Genomic DNA, 12294 nt, shown 5'->3' on the forward strand with positions numbered 1-12294 from the left:
TTTTTTCTTTGTGTTGCTGTCAACAAGATTAGCAATCACTGAAATATATGTAATAGTCAGTTTTCCAAGTTGCTTTTTAAAGTATAAAACAAAATGTAGGTATCTTACAAGATATGAGATATTCAATAAATTCTCTACATCCAAGACAGAATCTTGCTTGTGACGAGACTTATAATAATCTGATGTCAATTGGAAAATTCATGAGTGGAAGGAAGATGAAAATCAGAAAGCAGAACTGCCTCAGCTGAAAATGTAATTCATAGAAAAAAATCAGCAAATGTGGTCTTGCAGTGAGTAATATGTCCTAAATATACAGAGTAAGACAGAGAAATAAGAACAGAGCAAACTGGAAGGTACTTTTAGCATTGTATAACTACTCAGTGAACTCTCAAAATAGTTTTAAACACTTTATGCTGAATAGTTTCAGCATGCAACCCAATGGTAAGTAATGAAGATAGCTCCAGAAAAGGAATATTGTAGATAATGTGTTTCACATTTAGGTCAATAACTCAAAATTAAATACACGTTATGAGGGTTTTTAGACAGTGGAGTAAGGGTGGGCTTAAAGATAGCCAATTTTAAGTCCCTTTAAAGTTTTTAGGATGGACACTGCTTCTGACTTAGTGTGACACTCACTTTTGAGAAACACGTGAAATGTGTGACAACATCATAACCAAATATAAAGTAAAGGTAGGGGCACTGTTGCCATTTAGGAACTACTACCTTTTTAAGCTTCACCCATCAAAACCAGCAACCTCAGTGGGGAGGGGGAGGGCTGGAAAGTGGGATAAACACGTGAGAAGGGGTATCAATGTTCAAGAAGTAATGTACCCACTACCTGATGAATGTAACTATAACCCCTTTATATGTTACCCCAACAAAAAAATATAATTTTAAAAACCAGTAACCTCACTTTTATATGAATGTGACTGCAAAGAAGCAAACTTATAATACATATGATGACTAATCTCATTCTTTTGTTTTGTTTTGTTTTTTTGTTTGTTTTTCTTTTTTTATTGTAATTAATAAAAGGGTTACATGATATTTGCCAGATAGAAGGTGCATTAATTCACATACATTGATACCCTTTCACATGTCTTGGTACCCATTTCCCTCCCCCCCCACACCCCCCACCCGTCTTGGTTTTCCCCCCTTCCCTATCAAATTTCAAATATCCAAATACAAATAAATTCAATATATCAGATAACAAAGTGAGATACTATAACAATATGAGATAACCAAGGGACAGCAAAGGAGATGAGAGACAACATAGGACTAATCTCATTCTAAGTACATGACCATCAGTACCAAGTGAGTCCCCAGTGCTGTTTAGAATTCCTGTACATTTCCCTCACCCTTTCACTGTTTCACCTTTATCACCCCTAGATGATAATGTTTTGCCTTCACTCCTCACATTTTCAAGAACTCCACTCCTGTGTTCACTCTGTGGTGACCTTGTTTTCCATTTATTAATAAAAGAGAAGCTAGAAGAACACACTTCCCCCGACATGTCGACCCACTCTCAGCATATGTGTCTCTCCTCTACCTTTCTTCTAGTCATATTTTGTGAACTGTCCTCGGGTCTGACATCACCACCCCACCATGCTGTGGATCCATTTCCCCTCATCTCAAGCTCAGAGACATGACTGCAGCAAACACTGCCACTTTTTTGTATCTCCAGTGCTTCCCTGTCTACTGAGTCACTGGATGGCTTTATGTTATTATACCGAAGGCTTCATGTAATCAAACTGCAATGAGGAAAGGTTTATTTTAGCTCACAGTTTTGAAGGTTTATAGAACAGGGCTAGCTAGCCCCACTGCTTGTGGCTTATCAAAGCACATTATATCAGACAAGCACAGACAGGCTTTAATACCTTCCACAATAAAAAAAGTTAAGTGAAAGAAAATTTTCTTTCAATCCCTCAGTTGCTTTATGAATGTTTTTGTTTCCCTTATAGTAGATTTCTCAAAAGAGTTATCTTTCAGTAGTTGTACTAAGGGGTTACCATGTAAAATATATATTACTTCCATTTTTTTCTAAGACACATTCTAAGCAAGTTTTATCTCAAACATTTCACCAAATAAAACTATCTCAGCGAATTCATAATAATTTCCTGTCAAATCCAATGGTTGACTCTCAGTCCTCACCTTATCTAATCTACTAGTAACATTTGGCTGAGTCAAGTCCTTTAATTCCCTTTGACATACAGCACTCTTAACTTCTAGGGTCTTGTACGTTCAGTTCTCCTACTCTTCTAGTCACTTTTCCTTTTCCGGACTTCTGAACATAGTAGCAGTCCTGGATTCCGTAACCCCCCTTTCCTGTCAACATTCTCTCTCTTGATAATCTCATGATCTCATTCTACAACTCCCAAACATACATGTCTACTTCAGATCATGCTTCAGCCCTCTTCTACACAACCCACTGCACCTCTCCAGCTGGAGGACTAATAAGAATTTCAAAATTAACATTTGCATAAACAAAGTCCTCCCTGAAGTCTGATCTTCCTACAATCTTCATACTGTGAGTAGTCACAGCATTGTTTTATTTACATCCTCCACTTTGCTCAGGCCCCAAACCAATGCATGATCTTCGAGTCCTTTCTCTTATATACCATCTACAACCTATTAGTTTCAGAATATTTATTCAGAATGTATTAAGCATCCAACCACATTCATCTCCTCCAATGCTGTCATTGTGGGACAAGCCATTATGATTTGTTCCTCATATTACTACAAAAGCCTACTATTTATTCATTCTTGTTCCAAAGAGGCCAACATCATCCCCATTTTACTTCTTAACATAGTGATCAGAGCAATCCATGAAATTTAGTTGTTTTAAACTTTAACTTAAATATGTGTACTCTCTGTCTATCTCTGTCTCTGTCTCTGTCTCTCTCCCTCTCCCTCTCTCTGCTCAAAAGCAAGCGAACAAACATTCTCTCAAGGTTCCCTTTCATTCAGAATAATAGGTAAAGACAATGTAAGAACCTAGAACCTAGTGTGTGTAACCTGCCCATTGCCCTTCACACTTTGCTCATCCCCTACCACTTCTTCTCCTTTTTCTCACCTCATTTCACTGTCCTTCCTGATGCCTCGCAATGTGCCAGACACACTCACATCAGTACCATACCCTCTGCCCAAAATGATCCTCCTCTCCCAGGCATCAGAATGACTTTTCTGTCATTTTCTTTAAGTCCCTGGTTCAATGTCACCTTATGAAAAAGGCCTTCTTTGAACATCCCTTCTTCTCCCACAATTCTACTTTATTTTGACAAGTACTTTCTCTCCTCTGCCTTCCTGACGCCTTCCTTAGCCAGACTTCTGAATATGTGTGTCGCAAGGCTTCTTGACCTCTCCCCTGGCAACATGGACTCTCCATCAAGAAATAAGAATTTTGTAGGAGCCAGGTTTTTAATCCAGTTTTTTTTTTCTCAGTGCTTCAAGTAATACCTAGCATATAACAATCATTCCGCAAATGACAGTATAATCATGAATGAATGAGTTACATGATTCCATTTTGCTAAAAGATAAGGTGTGAACAAGATTTACTTTCCTCTATATACTCATTGGTACCTTTTAAATTTTAAAAACCATGCATATTTATCCTGTAGACCCTACACATTTTAAAGTTAGGGCAAAAAGTAATGAGAAAAGTTTTTATTATTTTTTCTGAGTAAGCACTATAATCTAGACTTTTTCATATCATTACTATCCTGTTGTATGTCAACTATCCTTTGGAATTTATAAAATTAATGAGCCTGTTGCCCACATTTTTTATAAGTTAAATATTAAAGTTCTTTACACATAATAAGTATTATATACACAATAGAAATTCAGAATCATAGAAAATATGAGTGCTTTGGCATTTTTAGTGAACCACTGGGACTTTCTAGTGATCCATGTATTCTTTCTTTAGTAAAAATGTATACATTTTTCAAAATAATGCAGTCTTAGATACTGTCAATCAACATCAAATACATTAGCTTATAAGTTGTAGGTGTTTTTATGGCATAGAGCTTTTGTTGTTGTTGTTGCCTGTCCTGGGTCTTGAACTCAGGGCCTAGGCACTGTCCTTGAGCTTTCTCAAGGCTAGCACTCTACCACTTGAGCCACAGCATCACTTCCAGCTTTTTCTGTGTATGTGGCAAGGAGGAATCAAACCCAGGACTTCATACATAGTAGGCAAGCACTCTACCACTTGGCCACATTCCTGGTCCCTTACTGTATAGTTTTATTGTTCTTAAGGTGTTGTACAGAGGGGTTATCATGCATGTTAGACAAGGAGTATAATTCTTTTTTGGATGATGTCACCTTTTCCTTCATTTTACCCCTCCCATCCCTGCACAATTCATAATTCCTCATAGTGGAGTTCATATTCCACATAGTATATATTGGATACTATAACTGCATTTGCTTACCCTTCCTCTCTCCATTTCTGTGACTCCCCTTTTGTTCCCTAAAATAACCCAAAAATCCTAAAGTGAAAACAAACAATAACAAAAAGTCCATATTTCCGTTTCCTAGTATTTGTCTCCATAAATAATATTTTAAATGTTTATAGGTGTTACACCTTTGGTTTCCTCCCCTAAGAGTCTTTAGTCTTCCTTTAGTCTATGTGTGTATGCCTAGAGTCCTGTATAAGTTATCATGGCCAGTTGTATTTTATATGTAGCTTCTGCATATGAAAGAAAACGCACTACCTTAGTTTATGTAACTTATTCTAGATCCATCCAGTTTCCTGCAAATGACATAACTTTATTCTTTCCAATGTATGAATAAAATTCCATTGTACATAGGCACTACAATTTTTTGGCTACTCATCTATTATAGGGTATCCAATCTGTGTCCATAACATGGCTATGATAAATAATGCAGCAATGGACATTGATGTGCAACTGTCTTCACCACATCCTGACTTGTAATGTTCTGGGCAGATACCCAAGAGTAGTGTGGCTGGGTTATAAGGAAGTTCTATGTTTAGTTTTTTGAGGAACCTTCAAACCGCCATGGTTGATAACTTTTAAGAGTCAGCTATGTCCATCGTTTTCATTTACCCATTTTAACTTTTCTGGAATTTGCCTTATTCTCAAAACATACTTGGAATGACTTGAAAACTGCCCAGCACACTCATTCAATACCATGAGAAGTAAAGGGTTGAAGAACTGATCTTATTGCATCAGAAATCGGTTCAGAACATCATCTTTTGTTCACTTCTCCTGGTCAACTATAAATGGAGCAGTGCTTCCTTCTCTTTTCTCATCTGCTCACAGTCCAGCATCTTCCACACAATGGGCTCTGGCGCAGGCTCTCCTCACTGCCCTGCCATCCCACAGTAGTTCAACAAGTAGTTGCTTGTCTTTTTTTTTTCTTCTGTTTTTGATCATGTCCTTTACAATGACTTTAATGGAACACATTCATGTGTAGATGTCTTAGTCGCTTGAAATATACTTTTTAATTTTCCTCTACAGTTTCCATTTCCTTTTTAAAATGTCCTTTAGTCACTGCTGACATAAGTTATTTGAATAGCAAAATTAAATCTTAGAGCAATGGCCAACTAGTTATTTCTCTGAAGAAGCCAAGAATCACATAGATCATAGAAAGAATCAGAAATAGGAAGGTTCATTTTCCACAGGCATGTGTCTGAGCAAGCTGTACTCGTAATTTTTTTCTCCTGTGCTGACCTCAGAAAACTAATTCATGCTGGGCGCAGTGTCTCACGCCTGTAATCCTAGCTACTCAGAAGGCTGAGATCTGAGGATCAAGGTTCTAAAGCCCGCAGGGGCACAAAAAGGACCTATAATTCTTATCTCCAATTAACCTCTAGAAAATGGGAAGTGGCACTTGGATCCAGGGAAGAGCTGAGGGACAGCGCCCAGGCCAAGTTTAAGCCCCATGACCCACAAAAAAAAATAAAGAAAGAAAGAAAGAAAGAAAACTACTTCATTCCCTTGTTCCCTTGGGCTTGGATAATGATATTCCTCCTAGACAAGTTTCCAGCAATGACTTGTAAATGAGGAAAATAAAACTGACACAAAAAATGGCTACACCAAAAACTAATGTGGACAAAATGGTCCATGTACTGCAAAAGCCCATGACCTGTGCTGAGCAAGGATCCTTACACAATGAAGACATTCAATAAGTGTTTATTAACTTGAACCACCAAGCTTTCTCAATTTACAGATAATAAAAACTCTCCGTAATGCATACTTCCAGAGGATAAACAGCATAATGAGCAAGATAACAACAACCTGCTCCAAACCTCTCAGAAATATAAGTGCACGGAGAAGAGATAAGGTGAGGGGCAGTGAAGCCTATGGGTGGAATTGGAACACAATGGGTTTCCTGGAACAGACAGTTCAGAACGGAAAGTTAGGCTAAAAGCCTTAATATCTATATTTCAACACCTTTTAAAAGCATTATAAGTGTTTCTAAATTTTTACTTAACCTAAACTGTACTCTGTATGAAGGGTCAGGTGTTCTACTTACTGTCAGAAATGTAACTGATTATATCTATGCCTATATCCAGAGAAAAAAATTGCATTAGGCTTCCAAAGTCTTTTATTCCTATATGTTCTTTAGTAGATTATAAAAGCAAAGTAGAGTTGCCCTTCCCATTTCAATAGCACATTAGCCTTTTTAAAAGATAAATGAAAAGGGCATTTGCTGGGAAGTGGAAGAAACTGGAGCGAATCATGTTGAGTGAGATGTCAAGACCAAAATAACAAAAGGTGCATGGTATCCTTGATATGTGGATATTAGATCCAAACAGTACAAGAGCGATGACTCAATATTTGGGTACCCAAAGTTATGGACATGGTCTTGGAGATATAAACATAGACATAAAAATCTATGATTGGCTGTATACTCTGTAGACATAATGTTTTATTACATAGATTAGTATGTATCTATGACATACAAACCCTCAGCTTAATTTTAATTATGGTCTAAAAATCTATGTACCAGTGATTGTATATAGAAATTCCCTTCTTGAATACTTGTTTTTTAAATATGACATTTGAAATATAATGTAAAAATCAATGTTAATAAAATCTTAAGAAAAAAAGATAAATGAAAAGCAGATGATTGAGATGTACACTTTCTGAGGAGGATTTTTGGAAATAATTCCAAATACATCTATCAAACACATCCCAAAGTGAAGAAAGCCAAGCCAACATCTGGATGAAAATAATGACAAGTAATGGAGCTTTAGATTATATTCAATAGAATAAACACAAGATATATTTTCAGGTTATTTAAATCCTGATAGATCAAGAATAAATTTTCTATTAGGGTATGACATTTAACATTTGAAAAATACAAATTTATTAGCTCATTGCTTCAAGTAATATAAATTAGAAAAATCTCTTCGGTTGCATCTATTTATATATGTTAAAATCAAACTATTCAAAATTCAATATGATTGATTTCTCCTGACCATTCTCCATTCTGTTTTTTTGCCTTTCATGCATGTAGTCAATGAGTTAATTTCCAACGCAGACAATCAGTTAACTAATCACCATTTCATTTTATTCAAATGCTCTATTTTAAATTTTTTCTTTAAACAAAGGGCTATTCTCCTATCCTTTAGTTGTGTGCTCATTTTGAATAGTTTCCAGGAATAAAACAATTGATCATAAAAAAAAAACCAAAGCAGTTAATCTTAACCTCTTTTGTAAAACATTATTAGATGATGGCACAGCTCTAATGTGTTGTGGCCTACACATAGTAATTCAATGTTTCTTGGACATAGAAATCAGTTTTAGTCATGAAAACTTTGCAATGCAATTAGTATTACTTCTGTTAAAAAATATATATATATTTCTGTGCCACAAAAGGGACAAGAGCAATGAGTATACCTGAAAAGAGAGTACAGATGGGCGATTACAGGATGGCTTTAATCATGTTGAAACATATATTCATTCCAGGATATGTCTGAGAAATATTTTTGGAAATTTTTCTTTGGCAACTTTAATTATCATCCATGTATAAAAATAACAGCATTTCTATCCAGATGGCAAAATTGGTGGTATTTCTTTCAGAAAAAGTTTTTGAGACATCAATATCTGCCTTCCATTTTAATTTTTCATCTGAGAAAGAAACAAAATCTGTTTACAGTGCTTCACACTTGTTGTACTTCTTCATCATCATCATCGTAGTCTCACGGCTGCTTTCTGCCGTGTGGGGACACAGGGAAAAGGCAGGAAATTGTGAAAATAGACCATCCCAGATATGGAATCTGCTGCCACCTCGATCTTAAACTTCTTAGTCTCTAGAACTGAAAGAAGGCTAATTTATATTTATAAATGAATAATAAACCCACATTTTGAAAAGCCAAAAGAGGCAATGTGCTTAATTGGCTTTCTTTGATTTTTGCCTCTGATACACTTGAGGATTCATCGGTGACTTGGTTTTTAGGTATAATACTGCCAAGATGGAAGTTAAGGAAGCTGGCCAAGATTTGATTTGGATTTTTCAATTTGTGGTATTTTACTTGGCTGTCACTGTCAGCATCCACCTCTCATGTAACAAGCCAGTCTATCAGTAGACAATTTACAGAGTTAAAACCTTAACCTGTTTTGTTGTCTCTTGGTTATTCTCATATTGCTACAGCATCTTACCTTGTTATCTGGTATATTGTATATATGTTTACTTGTTTATTTGAAATAGGATAGGGAAGGAGGGAAAAGAAGATGAGGGGAGGGGTTGGGGGGAGGGAAATGAGGACAAATACATGAGAAAGGGTAGCAATGTTTGTGAAATAATGCACCTTCTATCTGGCGAATATAATGTAACCCTTCTATTAATTACAATAAAAAAAGAAGAAAAAAACCTTAACCTATCCACAGCAATTATTCTTTCAAGCAGCAATAATAAATGAAAACATCTCTCTATAAATATGCAAAATATGTGCTCTTTCTACTTTCCTCTTTCTCTTCCCACCCAAGCTTAGAATCATGTTTGGTTTTATTAGTGCATGTGTGGCCTAAGAAACCCCTAATACATACAACAAAGCAAACTATTTTTATAGTCAAAATGTCAAAAGTGGACAAGTACTGATAGTCGAGTCGATTTTAGACATTTTCACCAAAAAAAGTATAATTAGCAATGTTTATTAGCTTGATTTAATGATTCCACAAGGTAGACTATATGAAAACATCACCTTGCATCACAGATACATTCTTAGCATTTATGGAATGACTTGCGATAGTGCACAGGATGTTACTGACCACAGGACACTTAGCTTCTGTTCCTTTCTCTTTCTTTCCTTAGTTTGTCTATCTTTCGTGACACTAATGGGAGGGAGACAATGTTTATGAAGAAATCACTTGAATAGGATGGGTAAAGGTTCTGAATTCTGAACTACCCTTAGCAAAGAAAGCTAAACACATAAACTACTTCCAATTGTCAATGGTCACTTGCCATCTGATTTGACAGTTATAAAGAGTTGTTTTTTCTTCATTTAGGTGCAAGAGTCTGGGCAGCATCCGTCCTCACACATAAGGTTTTCAACTGCCTGCTTTTTCTTTTCTTTGTTTTGTTCTTTTCTCCTCTTCCTCTCCCTTCTCTACCTCCTTTTTGTCCTCTTCCTCCTCCTTCCTCCTCTTACTTTTTCTCCCTTCAGGATATTAAATACATTTTATTCACCCAATCTCTAACCATCCTTCCCTCACCTCAAAGCTGGTTTGGGACTGGAGCAGGGTGAGGGCGATCTGAGGCACTCCTCAGAATCCTTAACCGAGGAGGTGGTTTTAGAAAAGGGTTTCCCTGACTCAGCTGCCAAGCGCACATATGCCAGTCTCGCCCCCCCCCCCTCCGCTCCTCCTGCAGCACCCACCTCCCAGGCCTTCTAGCGCTGCACAGCCCAAACTACACAACTCCCACTCCGCCAAAGCAAAGCTTTCTCTGAGAACAGCTCAACGCGACACCCGCTCCTCTCCGGAGGGGACAGGGCGCTCATCCGGCCGGCAGCCCGCCTCTGGCCTCCCTTGTCCCCAGAGCGCCGGGTACCCTGGGTCCAGCTAGGCACCAGTCAGCTGTGGCCACAAAGGCGGGTATCAGGCAAACGGGGGTGGTGGGAGGCGGAATCCAGGACAATTTCTGGGTGAATTTTACTGGCGCACAACTGTGCCTCCTCCACTGGCCACCCTCCAAGGCCTCCAGTTCTGCTGCCAGGACTGCCGCATTTTGGGGTTCCAAGTTTTAATGTTCCCAGCACCATGGAGGCCTCGGGGTAGCGGGGAGGGTGGGGGTGGTAAATGGTTTTGAACCCTGGCAGCCACAACTCCCAACCTGCTGGCAAGAATCAGTTTCTCACTCCGAGGGATTTGCGCTCTGAGAGGGGCGGGGGGGAAGGGGGGATTGGAGGGGGGGATTGGCAGGGGGACTGGCAGGGAGCCCTGTGAGGCGCTACCCCGAGGCCAGGGTAAAGGGGGGAGCTCAAGTCACTGGCTGCCTCGGAGGTAGCCGGGTCCCGGGCCGCTGGCCGCCGGCCACGGTGTCGCCGCGTCCCTGCGCCCGCGCGCGCGCGCACGTCCCGGGAAACCATCACAACCTGTCACCCCGGCCCCCCAGCCCCCAGCCCCTGCGGCGGGGAGAAACTTGTACCCGGGCGCACGGGGAGCCAGGAGGCTGCGGCTGAGCCGTGAGGACAATTCTTGGGGCCCAGATAACAAGCGTGGTAAAGAAATGAAAGGGTCAACAGCACTGCTTCTCTTCCGAGTTTGGGGGGGGGGGTTAAAAAAGAAAAAGAAAAAGAAAATCGAACGGCTGTTTTCTGGCAGTCCGCTGACATTTCCAGGCGGGGGCGGGTGCTCAGGTCAGAGGGCCCCGGGGAGGCGCCGGGGGAGCGGCGGGACGCGCAGCCCCGGGACCCGGGTCCCCGGGCCGCGGGCGAGGGGCCGGGCGGGAGCCGCGGTGCCCGCAGACCCGCCTTACCTGTGGATGCAGTTTCCACGACAACGGGCGGTGGCCGGGCGGAGCCCGCGCCCTGCTCCAGCGGCGCCCCGCTGCCCAAGCTCCGGCCGGGCTCCCTCTCCAGCAGCTCCGGCCTGGCCCCTCTGGGCGTCTCCGCGCCGTCCTCCTCCTCCCGGTCCCAGAACCACTGGGACCCGGGGCTGGCCAGAGGCGGCAGCTCCTCTTGCAGATCCCGCGGCGCGGCCATGGCTGCTCCGCGGGGCCGGCAGGCGGTGGCTGGCGGGCGGGCGGGAGTGCGCTCCGGGCTTGTCGGCTCCGGGAACTCCGGGCTCGGGGAGGCTGCGGAGCGTCGGAGCCGTGGCCGCCGCTGCTGCCAGTCAGGCCGAACCTCCGCTCGCCGCTCCCCGCCGATCCGCTGCGCCCGAGCTCCGCCTCCTCTCCCTCCTCCTCGCCCTCCTCCTCCTCCACCCCCTCCGGGCCGCGCCGAGGCCGCCGCCCGCGCTCCTCCTACCCGGGTCGCCGCCGCCGCCGCCTCGCTCCCCCAAGCCCCGATTACGCAGGTGGAAATGGCCCGCTGCGTCCCGCTCGGCGCACGTCCGACCTGCTAATGGCAGGCTCGGATCCGGTGGGCTCGGAACGGGGAACGTGGTAGATCCGCCGGCGTTTGGGGGCGGAGGACGCGAGTGGGGATTCGCAGGTAGCCGCCGGCTGCGGGGTAGCAGAGGGGAGAGGGGCAGCCGCCCGCCCAGCTCGACCAGCTCAACCCCGGCTGGGAGGAGGCCCGGGACGAGGAAGCGTGGGAAAGGTGGAGATGGGTGTTGATCCCCAGGGCCGCCTCCAGTCTTCAGTACTGTGTTTTCTTAAGCCGTTTCTAGAACGGGACTGTCATGAAAAAGAACGTAATAAAAACAAAGGCTTCCAGACATGCAGCAGCCCTGGAGGCAAATAGGGTATCAACAGGCAGCCCCAAAGCACCTAGGGTTTCCTTCCACAAAGGGGGGGGGGGGTATTACAAAGTCTGGGTGATGTATTTTTGAGAAGTTAGATCTTCCAAGACGCCTGGGATTGCTTTTTCTTTACAGAAGAGGGAAGTGATTTGCTCTCAGGCCCATCTTTTCAAGTTGTGTGCTCGATGCCTATCCTAAACTGAAATCCAAGGTTAGGTCACCATATAAGAAGTAGAAGAAAATGATTTACCAGCCTCTGTCTTCTGTAGCAAAGCTGAGCATGAGTGGTACTGAAGATTTCCTACCTGCCCACATGTAGATTAGAAGACCAACTTCAGCACCCTTCAGATGCTTCTGATAAATGCTAAACCGGAATGTCTCAGATTCAGCCACATCTCTTGTTAATATTCCAGAGATGACAGATAAATTG

General features: G+C 42.1%; 1 protein-coding gene across 1 annotated transcript in view; it reads right to left on the reverse strand.

Moving 5' to 3' along the window:
* Positions 1 to 11323, reverse strand: part of Rtn1 (reticulon 1) — a 184961-nt gene extending 173638 nt beyond the window's left edge. Inside the window, exon 1 of the mRNA XM_090344210.1 lies at positions 10939 to 11323. Coding sequence (XP_090200336.1) covers positions 10939 to 11164 — 226 coding nt within the window. The 5' untranslated portion in view covers positions 11165 to 11323. The remainder of the gene's footprint in view (positions 1 to 10938) is intronic.
* Between the last annotated feature and the right edge of the window lie 971 nt (positions 11324 to 12294).

Source organism: Megascapheus bottae, chromosome 14, assembly GCF_031878675.1.
Source record: "Megascapheus bottae isolate mThoBot1 chromosome 14, mThoBot2.hap1, whole genome shotgun sequence".
NCBI classification, from domain to species: Eukaryota; Metazoa; Chordata; class Mammalia; order Rodentia; family Geomyidae; genus Megascapheus; species Megascapheus bottae.